Source organism: Bos taurus, chromosome 14, assembly GCF_002263795.3.
Source record: "Bos taurus isolate L1 Dominette 01449 registration number 42190680 breed Hereford chromosome 14, ARS-UCD2.0, whole genome shotgun sequence".
Classification (NCBI taxonomy): Eukaryota; Metazoa; Chordata; class Mammalia; order Artiodactyla; family Bovidae; genus Bos; species Bos taurus.
Window position 1 is genome coordinate 21,446,570 of NC_037341.1, and position 15,146 is coordinate 21,461,715.

Here is a 15,146-nt window from a genome sequence, read left to right on the forward strand (position 1 = left end):
TTAGTCATCCATGAGGATGTTTAAAATCTAATTTCTTAGTATTCCATCTGAAATTACCTACCTGATTGAAACCATACCAATCATACAGCTTGTTTAGGCTGTTTTCTGTTTCAGCCAACTATGTCTCACTAATAACTTCTCATTTGCCACCATCCAATCGCCTCTTCGCTTGTAAAATATAGAGGACACCAGCTCTACAGAGATTCATGAGTAAAGCTTTCCAGGACTTCCCTGGTGGTCCAGTGGTTAAGAATCTGCCTCCCAATGGAGAGGACACGGGTATGATCCCTCCTAGTTTTTCCTTCAGGAAACTAAGATCCCACATGCTCCAGGGCACCAAAGCCTGTGCGCCACAGTGAAGACCAAAAATAAATCAATAAACTCATCCTTTTTAAAAAAAAGATTTCCAAATGTTTCCAATATTATAATCACTATGTAAATGCAAGGGACTAAAACTCTGGTATTCTTCTCATTCTTCCCTACATGGCATTACAGCAGAATTTCACACACACCAAAGTTTGTTTTGTGTCTTTATTTGTCCATCTTTGCCCAGAGGCCAAAACCAATAAAACTGAAAATGTAGCTTCACAATATCCTTGCAACCAAAGGGGCCCTCTGCACTTGTGTTTCTGATGGACAAAGACGTGTGTGTGTTTCAGACACAAACAAACGTACGGACAGTTACGGGAGGGACAAAGGAGCTAAAAATGGAAGCAACGGCCAGTCCGGAGCCCCGTCTCCATGACACCAGCACAAACAGGGTAGAAGCCTTAAAAAAGCTGTGACCATACTGCGATGCATTGTTAAGCAAATCATGTTTTGCCTTCTCTGAAAGGATGGGGTTTCCTATCGTCTTATTTAGGTTTCTCATTTTTCCATTATTGTTTTTAAGTGAAATGGATGAATTGTGTCAGGGTATGTTGTTTTCCAAACAAAGCCCCAAGCACAGACACGTTCTTCTCCCCCACGAGGTTCATGCGGACTTTTTATTTAAGGTGGCAATACCATGGGCTTCCCTGGTGGCTCAGCTGGTAAAGAATCTGCCTGCAATGCGGGAGACCTGGGTTCGATCTCTGGGTTGGGAAGATCCCCTGGAGAAGGGGAAGGCTACCCACTCAGTATTCTGGCCTGGAGAATTCCATGGACTGTATAGTCCATGGGGTCACAAAGAGTCAGATACAACTGAGCGACTTTCACTTCACTATATGCTCCAAATTCAAAAAAGGTCTCAGGATCCTAGTTATCAGTTCAGAAAATGAATATGAACAATATATATAGAGAGAGTATCATATTTCAATAATATGACCTCTCCTACAAATGCCTTTAATTCAAAGAAAAACAACACAGATTTTTTTCATATTTCAGTTTTAATAAAATTTACAGCTCAAATTAATGCAAATAAAAACAAATTCTGAATAGATGTATTAAATATTATTAAATTATAATTATAAAAGGGGACTTCATACATGATTATTCAACAAGCATGTTATGAAAACTCATACCCAAAATATCATTTCTCTTTGGCATGATCAGACATAATTTACATAATTAAATATATAATTCATACATATATAGAATGTTAGCCATATAATAAAATAACACATATATAGTAAAAATAAAGTATAATAGCGTAAATTTTAATATTCTATTTGCAATATATGAATTGAACTTTGCATTCAACATTTTCAAATTTCTGTATACACGAAGATAAACCAGGGAAGATCTTGTCTCATGCTTGGACACAGATCACCAGCTATTTCTGAGAAGTTTCTTATTTCACTCATCTTAATACACCATAAAATTAGAAGTTTCATCTCTTTTTATGTTTAGTATGATCCCAGATACTTTTTTTTCTTTCAAATTAGATTTACATTCTTAAGAAATGCCTGTGAGAGGGAAGAAGAAAAAATGTTATTTATGACCAGGTTTTTATCCTACTTACACATATGCACAGTTTTAATATAGCTATATTTTTTTTTGCTTAAAGAATCTGTGGACTCTTAATTTATAGTGTAACCCTGAGGGTGTACATTAAAGTGTGTGTGGAGCAGGCGAAGGGTTTATCCGTACTTTTAGAAAGTTCGTTTTTTTATTTATTTTTCAAATTTGTTTCTTGTCCATATTGCACGGCTTGTAGGATCTTGGTTTCCCAACCAGGGATTGAACCAGAGCCCTCGGCACTGAAAGCACTGAGTCCTAACCACTGAACCACCAGGGAATTCCCTAGAAAGTTTAAATGATGACTTCCAACACTGAAGTTTTAATGAGACACCTGCATCAGCCAAAAAATGAACTTGGCATCACCTAAATGACGCAAAAATATTCCTAAAATGTATTCATCTGTAATACTCTAACACTTTGTTAACTCCTTGGAGACAAACCATCAGAGATGACTCCTGCAGAAGACCTCACTAAATCTCCAAACTCTGCAATTTCAAAAGGGCCTGTTTATCAGCTCTGTCCTCTATGAACCTTGTCCAAGGAGAATGTAAGTTTGCATTTAATATTTTAAATTATAATACTTGTTTCTTTGAGAACTTTTCCAGTTATTATGTTGCCTTTTGGACTTTATATAAACTTACTCATAAGAATTATTCATAAGCTCGATTTCTTAACCTAAAAAAGGGCAGCTTTTTAGTTCAGCAATTTTCAATATGCAGAATTGAGTGCCAATTATTATTATTAATTTATCACTGCTTTTAAAATAAGAAAAGCAACAACAGTAGGTCAGAATTGTCTCAGTAAAGGTCACCACAAAACTATCAGATGGAGAAGTAAATTCCCATATAGTTATTTGAGATAGAATAAGTTATGATCAACCTAGACAGCATATTAAAAAGAAGAGACATTACTTTGCCAACAAAGGTCTGTCTAGTCAAGACTATGGTTTTTCCAATAGTCATGTATGGCTGTGAGAGTTGGACTATGAAAAAAGCTGAGTGGCAAAGAATTGATGCTTTTGAACTGTGGTGTTGGAGAAGACCCTTGAGAGTTCCTTGGACTGCAAGGAGATCAAACCAGTCCATCCTAAAGGAGATTAGTCCTGATTGTTCATTTGAAGGACTGATGTTGAAGCTGAAACTCTAATACTTTGGCCACCTGATGTGAAGAGCTGACTCATTTGAAAAGCCCTTGGTGCTGGGAAAGATTGAAGGTAGGAAAAGGGGACAACAGAGGATGAGATGGTTGGATGGCATCACCAACTCAATGGACATGAGTTTCAGGAGTTGGTGATGGAAAGGGAGGCCTGGCGTGCTGCAGTCCATGGGGTCACAGAGTCAGACATGACTGAGTGACTGAACAAGTTATACTGGCCAGATTAAGATATTCACTGCTGCTGCTGCTAAGTCGCTTCAGTTGTGTCCAACTCTGTGCGAGCCCACCAGGCTCCCCCGTCCCTGGGATTCTCCAGGCAAGAACACTGGAGTGGGTTGCCATTTCCTTCTCCAATGCAGGAAAGTGAAAAGTGAAAGTGAAGTCGCTCAGTCGTGTCTGACTCTTAGCGACCCCATGGACTGCAGCCTACCAGGCTCCTCCGTCCATGGTATTTTCCAGGCAAGAGTACTGGAGTGGGGTGCCATTGCCTTCTCCGAAGATATTCACAGATACTTCTAGATTACAGGTTCTCCAAGACGCAAAAGCTGAGGAGTCAGTGGCTTTAAAAGGACTTGTCCATGGTCCTGATACACTGACACCACCCCCCGACACACCCCCAAAATGTTGACTTTGTATTACACTGGAAAGAACAACAAAGATTAGAAAGATCTTTGCCCGGAAATGAATACCTTTCAGTCTTTCCCATAGATTCTATGAAAGTGAAAGTCGCTTAGTTGTGTCTGACTCTTTGCGACCCCATGGACTACATAGTCCATGGAATGCTCCAGGCCAGAATACTGCAGTGCGTAGCCATTTCCTTCTCTAAGGAATCTTCCCAACCCAGGGCTCAAACCCAGGTCTCCCTCATTGCAGGCAGATTCTTTACCAGCTAAGCCACAAGGGAAGCCCTGGTGGGGCTTCTATAATTGTAAACAAATGTTAGAATTTACATTTGATTTATTTAGGTCATACCAATACTTTATTGCTCTAGAGCTCCAAGGGTAATTTAGCCAGAATGAAAATTCTGACTTACCATTTCACTCTGGCAAAATATATACCAGAGCAAACAATGCCTACATGTTCATCATGTGTTTGATTATTTGCTTTTCCTTCTATTCTTCTAATACTGTGTCTCTTATCTTAACCTGTATTGTATAAATCAAAATTCTAGGGTCCTACTTTTATTATACTGTGTCTACTTTTAAATTATGACTGTATCTATTTTGACCAGTTTTTTTTAAAAGGTAGACCATTAAATAGTTTTGTTCATCTCATGTATATTTGCATGTGATATGAAATAACATCAAATTTGAAATATTTTTAAAAATCACTCAGGAACAGTAAGGTTGCCAAAAAATCTGTTTCTATTAATTCAATCATTGTTGAGGACATACTTTTTTATTAATTTAATACACCATTTAGACCAGACTTTAACACTAAGTGGAAAATCCACAGATTAAGTTCACTAGGTGGTGCTAAAATCAGCTTCCTGGGGTTTTTTAATTGTTCAAAATTTCTTAAGAAATCAAGCTGTTAAACAGAAAAGGAAAATTGATAAATACATACTCACACATAGGTCTTCTCCGTCTGTGAGCACAGAGGACTCACTGCTAGTCTTTTTAACAATCTAGCACATCTTTTGTAATCTAGGAAAAACATTTAAAAGACAATTATGTGTACAGTTACTACAAACGTGGGAAAAGCTGTGTTAAATTATTGTCACTAGTGCTTAGTAATGATAGCTATAATTTAATAAGCATCTAATAGAGCAAGGACTTAACTGGATTTTCTCACTAATTCTCCTACTGATGTAAGCAGCTGGATGCTATTGCTGTCTTCACTGTAGAGATGAGAAAACAGCCTGAAAATGTTAAGAATCTCATAGCTAGGATTCAGCTTCATTCCAAAGCCCAAAGTTTCTCCACCAGGCTGAGCTACCACTTAATCATTTTGCCTAGATGTCAACAGGACTCGTCCTCCCTAGTCATCAAACACAAGCATTTTTGAAAAACGTACAACAACTCTGACTCAACATCCTGGGTAAAATTAAATATCCCTCAAGATGACCAATTTAGTTTAAGAAAAAACTACAAAATGTTTAAAGTTCATTGTCTTTGAAAAGTAAGTTTAGACTGAGAAAGGAATTTAAAAACAGGCAACGAGTTACCATACTTAATCACGATTTAGATAAAGGAGAGCATTTAAATATTATGTTTAGAATTGCTACTCAGTTCAGTAACTTAAGTATCAAAAAAAATTCATTAGACAACCTTTAAAATACATGCTACCATTATTCAGGAAAAATCTATTACTTGTTATATAAATGATGTGATATGAAACTATTTACTTTTTTAAAAACTTATGAGGAAATTTTTACTTATACTTTATGGTCATTTTTTTTTCATTTATATGAGACTGCCTTATTTGTGCCAAGGAATTTTTTAAATGATAAAATGTTTAAATCCTGACAAATACCGTGGTCCTTAAGGAAATCTGGCTTTTTCAGATTTGTCTGAAATAGTCCCAATTAGAATGTGGTTTCATTCCTTTACAGTGTCAACAGCACATACACACGCACACATTAAGTGTGAGTACCATCAATATTATAAACAGCACGTCTTACAATATTTAGTCTATTATTTCCCACTCACAGACAGTTGAAGTTTAAGATTACATGCATCTACAGTTGGATAAAGTTTTTTGGGGGGCTGTGCCAGGTCTTAGTTGGGGCAGGATCTAGTTTCCCGACAAGGGATTGAGCCCCAGACCCCCTGCACTGGGAGCACGGGGTCTTAGCCACTAGGACTAAGGAAGTCCCAAAGAATTTTTTAAAAGAACGAAAACGACCCGAGCTACTTACAAGCTGGCGTCGAGCAGTCCCTGGTGTTGTGATACAGCCTGTGGAAGTGTTTGCTGCACTCAGCTGAAAACGTGACTGGCCCTATCGGACAGGAAAAGAACGGTTATGGTACACGTTGGTGTGTTTTCCAAACAACTCCCTAGCACTTTCTGCATAGTGATGATATCCCTGGTTTACATCTTCCCATGCCCTTAAAAGACCTTGCCTAAGAGCACGTCTTCCCCCGACCCAGACTCTGGAGGAGGCAATGAGGTGTGTCTGTAAAAAACAATCAAAATTCACTTCCACAGTCTCAACAACTCACATAAGAGAACCTTCAATTTCAGAAAAACTCTTCAGAATAATTAAGAGACAAAAGCTCTAGATAGGAGAGGGAAAAAATCTGCAGAGAGCAAATTAAGAGGACGTGAAGAATGAAAAAACAAATATCTCTGGTTTCTACTTTATGCTCTTCAGTTTTGTATTTAACAGGAATGAAGTTTCTATGCAGGGACATTTATTCCACTTTCTACTTAGACTGATTTGTGTCTTATAAGCGACAAGGACTACTGTAAAGTGGACAGGGTATTGAGACTTCCCTTATCTTTCCCCACAAACCAAAATAGTCCACACCAAAATTCATCCCTATGTCTGAAGTCTGCTTTTATGGAAGTGGTAGAAGGAGAGCCCAGAGTGCCGATAGAGAAAGTTGCTCAGTTGTGTCCAACTCTTTGTGACCCCATGGATTGTAGCCCACCAGGCTCCTCTGTCCATAGGATTCTCCAGGCAAGAACACTGGAGTGGGTTGCCATTTCCTTCTCTAGTGGATCTTCCTGACCCAGGGGTGGAACTCGTATCTCCTGCACTGGCAGGCAGGTTCTTCACCACTAGGAGAAGACTAGGAATGGAGTGAAGGTGGGGTGCACAGTTCACAATGATTAGATGACTTGCTAGAATGTGGGGCACAGGATAACTGTAATGATTCACCAAGTTGCATGAAGAGCCCAGGAGTGCCGTGGGAGGGAAGCCACATGTACTGACCAGGTGACAATGGGCCATCAGGAAGTCTGCTCTGCCCTGAGCGAAACACCTCCACTGTGCTGCTGGCCGGGCAACATGGCTAGACCCCCAGTGTATCCCGGAGAGCTCGTCACATGACTCCACCCACCGATCCAGCCATACTCTGCCCCTGGCCACACACACTCTTGCCTAAATGGCCCGGGTCCTGTCCCAGATCACACCACGTATTCAAAGGATTCCTTCTGACCAGAATGCCTCTCTGGTAAGGGAAAATTCTACTCATCCTTAAAGCCCACCTTACACGTTGTGTCCCCGACAGCTGTTCCTCGTAGTCTTTGGCAAAACCATCCACTTCCTGTGTCTCCCTAAACTCTGCTTACACTTCTATCACTCACCCAGATCTGGTTTATATCGCATTAATACTAGGTAATGGGATTTGTCCACCTTCCTGAACCAACTGTGAGCCTCTCACAGACATTTATCTTCAAATCCTCACTGCTTCATGAAGTAATCGGCATACAGTCTTTTTATTTAATTGAACCACTGATAAAGTTCATGCTTACCTGTGAAATGCTTGATGAATTTGTCTTTTAAGTTCAAATCTCTTGGGAATATTTCTGAAAATAAAAAAAGAAAAACTTTAAAATTTCTCGAATGTGTCTTCTTCATTAAAAATAACATTAGAACCACTAATTCAAAAGAATAATTTAGTAATTTTAAATATTTGAAAATAGTGATTTAAAATTGTAAATATTTTGTAATATTTAACAATGCAAAATATTGATTATATTTTTTAAAGTAAAAAAAAATTAGGTGAAATTTTAATACATTGTTCAACCTGCTGCTGCTGCTGTTGCTGCTAAATCACTTCAGTCGTGTCTGACTCTGTGCGACCTCCTAGACGGAAGCCCACCAGGCTCCCCCGTCCCTGGGATTCTCCAGGCAAGAACACTGGAGTGGGTTGCCATTTCCTTCTCCAATGCATGAAAGTGAAAAGTGAAAGGAAGTCTCGCTCTGTCGTGTCTGACTCTTAGCGACCCCATGGACTGCAGCCTACCAGGCTCCATCATCCATGGGATTTTCCAGTCAAGAGTACTGGAGTGGGGTGCCATTGCCTTCTCCATCGTTTAACCTAGTAAGTCCATAATATAATCCTTTCAATGTGTAATCAATGTTTCCCAGGGGGCACTAGTGGTAAAGAACCCATGCCAATGCAGGAGATGTAAGAGATGCCGGTTCAATCCCTGGGTCAGGAGGATCCTCTGGAGAAGGGAATGGCATCCCACCCCAGTATTCTTGACTGGAGAATCGCATGGACAGAGGAACCTGGAGGGCTACAGTCCATGGGGTCAAAAAGAGTCATACATGACTGAAGTGACTCAGCATGCATGCACGAAAGAAGGTGGTCTGTGTTTTTTATACTAAATTTTCAAAATCTGAGGTGTATTTACCACTCACAGCACATGTCAGTTTGGACCAACCACCCTGCAAGTGTTCAGCGGTCATAAGTACCCAGTGGCTACCATGCTGGACAGTGCAAAGATAGAATGTATCCTTCATTCCTCTGGTAGCTAATGACAGTGGTATAAGAGATTCCATGTACAGATGGATTAACAATAAAAAGATCCCTAGGTAATGCATGAAAATTATCCTGGAGCAACTTGAATAACCTCTCATCTCATTCATCCAATTTATGAAAATTTCTAGTTTTTATTTAACCAAAACAGTTACCATCTGCCACCCTCATCAATTTTAAGTTTACAATAATATATTTTCAAAGGAACAGATTTGCATATTATGTATATAATGTTGGCAAGCTTATCTCTTGTTCCTGCTTCTTATTTAAAAATGAGCAGAGATCATGTGAAATAATAAAAAATCATAACACAGAACAACTAGAAAATAACAAAAAATGTGTTTTAGTGATTGCTTTTACCTGCATATAACTTAATATCTTACCAAAAAGATAATTTGCTCTGCCATGATCAATTCCATACAAAGCCATGTTGGTGGATCCTTGGTACCTTCTGAGGTGCTGAAGGGTGTTACTGTGTGCTTCAATCCACCATTTTTATGAACTTGAACTGAAATATTTGTTATATAGTTCCTTGAGTTACCATTTCCTTTAAAGAGATGACATGCTTATTCTGCTAAGTCACTTCAGTCCTGTCCTATTCTTTGAGACGCTATGGACTGTACCCACCAGGCTCCTCTGTCCATGGGATTCTCCAGGCAAGAATACTGGAGTGGGTTGCCATGCCCTCCTCCAGGGGATCTTCCTGGACCAGGGATAGAACCCCCATCTCTTATGTCTCCAGCGTCGGTGAACAGTTTCTTTACCACTAGTGCCACCTGGGAAACCCCAAGTTTCTTCTCTTTCCCAATATATTGGGTTGGCCAAAAAGTTCATTTGGGGTTTCCCATACTAGCCAATGGAAAACCCCGAATGAACTTTTTGGCCAATTCAATATTAAAACAATTATACTTTCAAAAATAAGAACTAGATTTATTACATCAGGGCTGAAAGAATCACTGAGGGAAAATATAAGTATTTAAAACAATTCATATGTAGTAGTAGCTCAGTTCCATGGATCTCTGGGAGTTGGTAAGAAATACAGGATTTCAGGCCCAGATCTAAGAGTCACTTTAACAAGAACTCTTAGGAGAGTCATTTGCATGTTTGAGAGCTGTACTCTAGATCTTCCAAAAAAGACATAAAACGTCTTGAATCCTCAGCACTGAGTTCCTTCATAATCAATACGATATAATATTACTAACTAATGCATTTGTCGTTTGTGCTTAGTAGAAGACAAGAGACAGAATTCTTTCCAGTAAAAATCTGCCATCATTGGAGGGAGGGGTTGTTGATGGTGTTTTGAATTTTTATCACTTCCTTACATTCAGGTACAAACAGATGCTCCAAGCTCATCCCGAGTCATCTCCTGTCCTGTGTTAGCATCAGTCATTTCTCCGAGGAGCCCCAGTTCCTCTTACAGAGCATGGTATCAGAACCAAAGTCTGGACACCGGGTGATGTACTTGCTGCTACTGGGACGTGGCTGCTCCCAGGCCCTCACAGCTGACAGTCCAAGGACACATGTGTGTCATATGTGTGGGTGCCCTGATTTTTAATACTTTGTTTCTTCAGTTGCTCAGTAGTGTCCTAATCTTTGTGATCCCATGGACTGCAGCCCACCAGGCTTCCCTGTCCTTCACTATCTCCAGAAGTTTGCTCACACTCATATCCATTGAGTGGTTGATGCCATCCAACCATCTCATCCTAGTGTCTTTTTATACAGCGGTTTTTAATATACCTAGTGTTCAAATTATTTAAAATTGTACCACAATACTTAATGGATGGAATCCCAGCTGAGCTATTTCAAATCCTAAAAGATGATGCTGTGAAAAGGCTCAATATGCCAGCAAATTTGAAAAATTCAGCAGTGGACACAGGACTGGAAAAGGTCAGTTTTCATTCCAATCCCAAAGAAAGGCAATGCCAAAGATATTCAAACCCATGCACAATTGCACTCATCTCACACCCTAGCAAAGTAATGCTCAAGATTCTCTAAGCTATGCTTCAACAGTACGTGAACCGAGAACTTCCAGATGTTCAAGCTGGATTTAGAAAAGGCAGAGGAACCAGATATCAAATTGCTAACATCCGTTGGATCATAGAAAAAGCAAGAGAATTTCAGAAAAACATCTAATTCTGCTTCATTGACTACAGCCTTTGACTGTGTGGATCACAACAAACTGTAGAAAATTCTTCAAGAGATGGGAATACCAGACCACCTTACCTGCTTCCTGAGAAACCTGCATGCAGGTCAAGAAGCAGCAGTTAGAACTGGACATGGAACAACACACTGGTTCCAAATTGGAAAAGGAGTACGTCAAGGCTGTATATTGTCACCTTGCTTGTTTACCTTATATGCTGAGTACATCATGCAAAAAGCCGGAATGGGCGAAGCCCAAGTCAGAATCAAGATTGCCAGGAGAAATATCAATAACCTCAGATATGCAGATGACACCACCCTTATGGCAGAAAGTGAAGAGGAACTAAAGAGCTTCTTGATGAAAGTGAAAGGGGAGAATGAATAAGCTAGCTTAAAACTCAGCATTCAAAAAACGAAGATCATGGTATCGGGTCCCATCACTTCATGGCAAACAGATGGGGAAACAATGGAAACAGTGACAGACTTTATTTCTGTGGGCTCCAAAATCACTGCAGATGGTGGCTGCAGCCATGAAATTAAAAGATGCTTGCTCTTTGGAAGAAAAGCTGTGATAAACCTAGACAGCATATTAAAAAGCAGAGACATTACTTTGCTGATAAAGGTCCATATAGTCAAAGCTATGGTTTTTCCAGTAGTCATGTATGGATATGCGAGTTAGAGCATAAAGAAAGCTGAGTGCCAAAAAATTGATGCTTTTTAACTGTGGTGTTGGAGAAGACTCTTAAGAGTCCCTTGGACTGCAAGGAGATCAAACCAGTCCATCCTAAAAGAAATCAGTCCTGGGTGTTCATTGGAAGGACTGATGCTGAAGCTGAAGCTCCAGGATTCTGGCCACCTGATGCAAAGAACTGACTCATTGGAAAAGACCCTGATCCTGGGAAAGATTGAAGGCAGGAGGAGAAGGGGATGACAGAGGATGAGATGGTTGGATGGCATCACCGACTCGATGGACATGAGTTTGAGTAAGCTCTGGGAGTTGGTGATGGACAGGGAAGCCTGGCATGCTGCAATCCATGGGATCGAAAAGAGTCAGACATGACTGAGCGACTGAACTGAACTGAACTTGATAGAACACCTTTTTGGAATGTACAGCATCTGTAATATTTCACTGATGATACTGCAAAGAATTTAGGATTCAGATTTGTTTTGTCTTAACAAAGAAATAGATGCAAAGACATCACAGAGGAAAAGGGCCTGTGAGAGGAGGTGAATTCTGACAGTCAGAGGCAAGAGAAGTGTGTTCCTGGGGCTGGTGGCAAGGCAGAGGCAGCAGCTGCCAGTCTGTGAGGAGCAGGACCAACCCATGCAACCTGAATCCTGTGAGAACCCCAGAAAGGAAGAGAGGGCAGGTCACAGGGGACTTAATGTCCTGCCATCAAGAGAAGTTAGGACTTCCCTGGAAAACCCAGAGAAACCGCTGCTTATCTGTGACAGGAGGAAAAAGTCTGGTGCTACAAAGAATATTCATTTGTAATTGTTCATAAATGGCCTTTACATCCCTGCTGTAAGCCTCATGCCAGCAAGGTTTTATACTAAAAAAAAAAGTAGTAACACAAATCTGGTTCCATCAGTCTGCAGAAGAATGTACTGTCACCTCTTGAAAAGGCAAAGCCTTTCTATCAAAACTCTCAAAAAGCCCCTCATACTTCTGTTTCCCGTGTGTGTACATGTATGCATGCATACTAAGTCGCTTCAGTCGTGTCCGACTCTTATACGACCCTATGGCCTGTAGCCCACCAGGCTCCTCTCTCCATGGGATTCTCCAGGCAAGAACACTGGAGTGGGTTGCCATGCCCTCCTCCAGGGGATCTTCCTGACCCAGGGATCGAACCTTTGTCTCTTATGTCTCCTGACTTGGCAGGTGGGCTCTTTACCACTAGCGCCACCGGTTACACATTGCACACCAATTCCTTCTCCCAAGTTCCTCCAAACTCCCTCTAGTCCCACAACTGCCCACTTTCTCAGTCAGCCAACCCTGTCTTTATTTCAGTAGAGGATACCCCAGTGCTCCCCTTCTTCTGCAGAATTCTGGGCATGATGTTTTGCTCCATTCTGCTGGTGTGACGGTGGAACAGTGGAGAAGCCAGGATGCCAGTAATGAAAGCCCACCGTCTATTCTGAGGCCCCAGCAGGGGGCACTCCTGGCGCTAGGCAGACAGCCTGTCTTGAACCAGGGTGACTGATGGGCAGGACAAGACAAAGGCAGGACCAGACTGCTGAGACATTCGGGGTGGACAAGTCTAACACGAGTTGCTTCAGCACGAGAACCAATCATGTTGGTTCGTTGTGTTCCCACACCCATCAAAGTACGTCAGGTGTGTGCTGAGCGGCTAAATGACAGCAAGACTGCCGCCCTGTGCTCCGACCTCTCAGGGGGTACAACCCCCAGGGGCGCCTCTGCTCCCAGCCTAGGCGGGCATCTCCACGTGCGCACAGGCTCCAGAGACACCTCTGAGGGGCTTCCTCTTCCTCCCCAACCCCCCACCTACCCCCTCACTCCCACACACCCCCGCCTTCCTGCCCTGCGCGCGCCCTGCACCCCAGCACCCGGTCAGTCCTCCTAGTCTCAGGCTTCTCACGTCTCCTGCTCTTTCACCCGCCATCCTCTCCACCTCGGTGTCCCCCGACGTTGGCTGCTACTTCTCCTTCCCCATCCACCCCTTCTACTCCATCACTCGTTGGGCAACTAAGTGGTCAGGATCCTGAGCGCCCAGAGCTGATTCGGGAGCCGTGGGCAGCGTGGGAGCGGGGAGGGGGACTCAGCTAAGCATCCCCAACCAGCCCCCTCGCCAGCTCCAAGGGGCTCAGAAGAGCGTCGGGGCTCCAGACGCCGGTGATCTGACTTTATTCCCAAACTCGGAGAGACCGGCACGAGGCACTGCGAGGTGCTGACCTGTCCTCCGGCCTCTGCCTCTGGGACGCAAAGGCAGGTCCTCGGGCTGCGAGCCCGCACCCCCAAGGCCTCCCACACCGGGAAGGGCAGCTTCGGGCTGGTTCTTCTGCCAGATGGGTTTCTGGTCACTAAAGTCTCGGCTGCGGTACATCTAATAATCTCATGACCTCCTTCCCTGAGCGCCAGGTACCGGCAGCGACGCCTATTCTCCGAGGTGCACTATCAGGCTGCCCCAACCCAGCGCCGCTCGGGGCCGTCGGAGCCCCCCCGCCCCAGGCTCGGCGCGCGGGGCTACTCACCTGCGCTTCGAGAGGCCGCGGGGAGGGACGGCTTCGGCTCCTCGCCCGCGACGTGCGCGCCCCTGCTGCCCCCGGGCCTCCCCTGCGTCCCTCGCAGGGCCAGGACGAGCGCCAGCAGGAGCAGCGCCGGCACCGGGGCGCCTGGCCTCGCCGGTCGCATGGGCGCGCGGGAGCGGCCGGAGAGCAGGCGGGTGCCGGGCGGAGGGTCCGCTCCCAGAGGACAGACGGCGGGCGACACCTGCGCGCCTCGGGGAGGGACGCAGGGCGCGGACGCAGGACGAGGACTCGGGGCTGCCGAGGGGAACAGGGCAAGTCCCAGAGCGCGGATGCTCACGGGTACGCGCAGCCTCTCCGACGACCCAGCCTTGGCTCTGCGGGTGTCCGGGCTCCCTGCGCAAGGCCCACTCTGTCTACCGCCGCGTCCAGCCCACCCGGCTCGGGACAACCGGCAACTTCCCGGTCTGGACCGCGGAGAGTAGCGCGGGAGCGGCGCGCGGCGGCAGAGACGCGGCTCCCAGTCTGAAAGGTGTGGGTCCCCGGAGCTTGAGCCCCGCCCCCAGCCCCGCCCCCAGCCCGGAGCCCCGCCCGCTCCCCCGACCTGGGCCTGGGTTGTGAGAGGGTGGAGGACAGCGGCTCCTTCCCGCCCACCGCAGACCCGGGCCCTCGGCCCAGCATGGTACCCCTTGCCGCCACCTAACCGTGCGCTCGGGAGCGCAGTCCGCCGGGGTGGTCTCCTTAAGACAAAGACCTCCTTTCCAGCCTCTGGTGGATGCCCACGAGAGAGAATGAGATTAAGTCCAGCTGTTTTTATTAAAATAAAATGGGCATCTCTCATCAAGGCGTGTCCCGTGAATTATAGAGGTTCTAGACATTTCATTAGCCCTCTTTATTGCTTTATATTATGTATGTTAAAAAGTTTTGAAATCGCTGGCTAATTAGTTGGTTGCTTATTGTCTCCTCAGACGCAAAGTGCACACAACTGGTGGAAGAGGGGAAGAATAATATTAAACATTCCTACAAAGACATCTTGTCACTCACAAATCCCCAAAAGTAATCCCAACTTTTTCAAGTGGTTTTTCTAGACTTAGTGTTGCCAAAATGTCCGGAAAATCACGAAAACAAAGCAAGCCTTACAGTTCAGTTCAGTTTAGTCCAGTTCAGTTGCTCAGTCGTGTCCGACTCTTTGCGACCCCATGAATCGCAGCACACCAGGCCCCCCTGTCCATCACCAACTCCCGGAGTTCACCCAGACTCTCTATAAAA

At 43.9% G+C, this 15,146-nt stretch overlaps 1 protein-coding gene across 1 annotated transcript; it reads right to left on the bottom strand.

The window, feature by feature from the left end:
• Window positions 1-1,389: 1,389 nt before the first annotated feature.
• On the bottom strand, window positions 1,390-14,452 carry ALKAL1 (ALK and LTK ligand 1). Its single transcript, XM_010812016.4, has 5 exons — window positions 13,884-14,452; window positions 7,519-7,572; window positions 5,957-6,037; window positions 4,667-4,742; window positions 1,390-1,886 (listed from the first exon to the last, which is right to left on the bottom strand). Exons 1-5 carry the CDS (start codon window positions 14,041-14,043, stop codon window positions 1,868-1,870), a joined length of 390 nt encoding a protein of 129 aa, XP_010810318.1. The 5' UTR covers window positions 14,044-14,452; the 3' UTR covers window positions 1,390-1,867.
• Between the last annotated feature and the right edge of the window lie 694 nt (window positions 14,453-15,146).

Excerpts from the sequence above, each read along its gene's own strand:
- ALKAL1 (XM_010812016.4), bottom strand. The coding sequence starts at position 14,043 with ATGCGACCGGCGAGGCCAGGCGCCCCGGTGCCGGCGCTGCTCCTGCTG. Across the intron at positions 7,573-13,883 it reads CGCGGCCTCTCGAAGCGCAG|AAATATTCCCAAGAGATTTG; the intron begins GTGAGTAGCCCC and ends TTTTATTTTCAG. Across the intron at positions 4,743-5,956 it reads GGACTGCTCGACGCCAGCTT|ATTACAAAAGATGTGCTAGA; the intron begins GTAAGTAGCTCG and ends TGTTTTTCCTAG.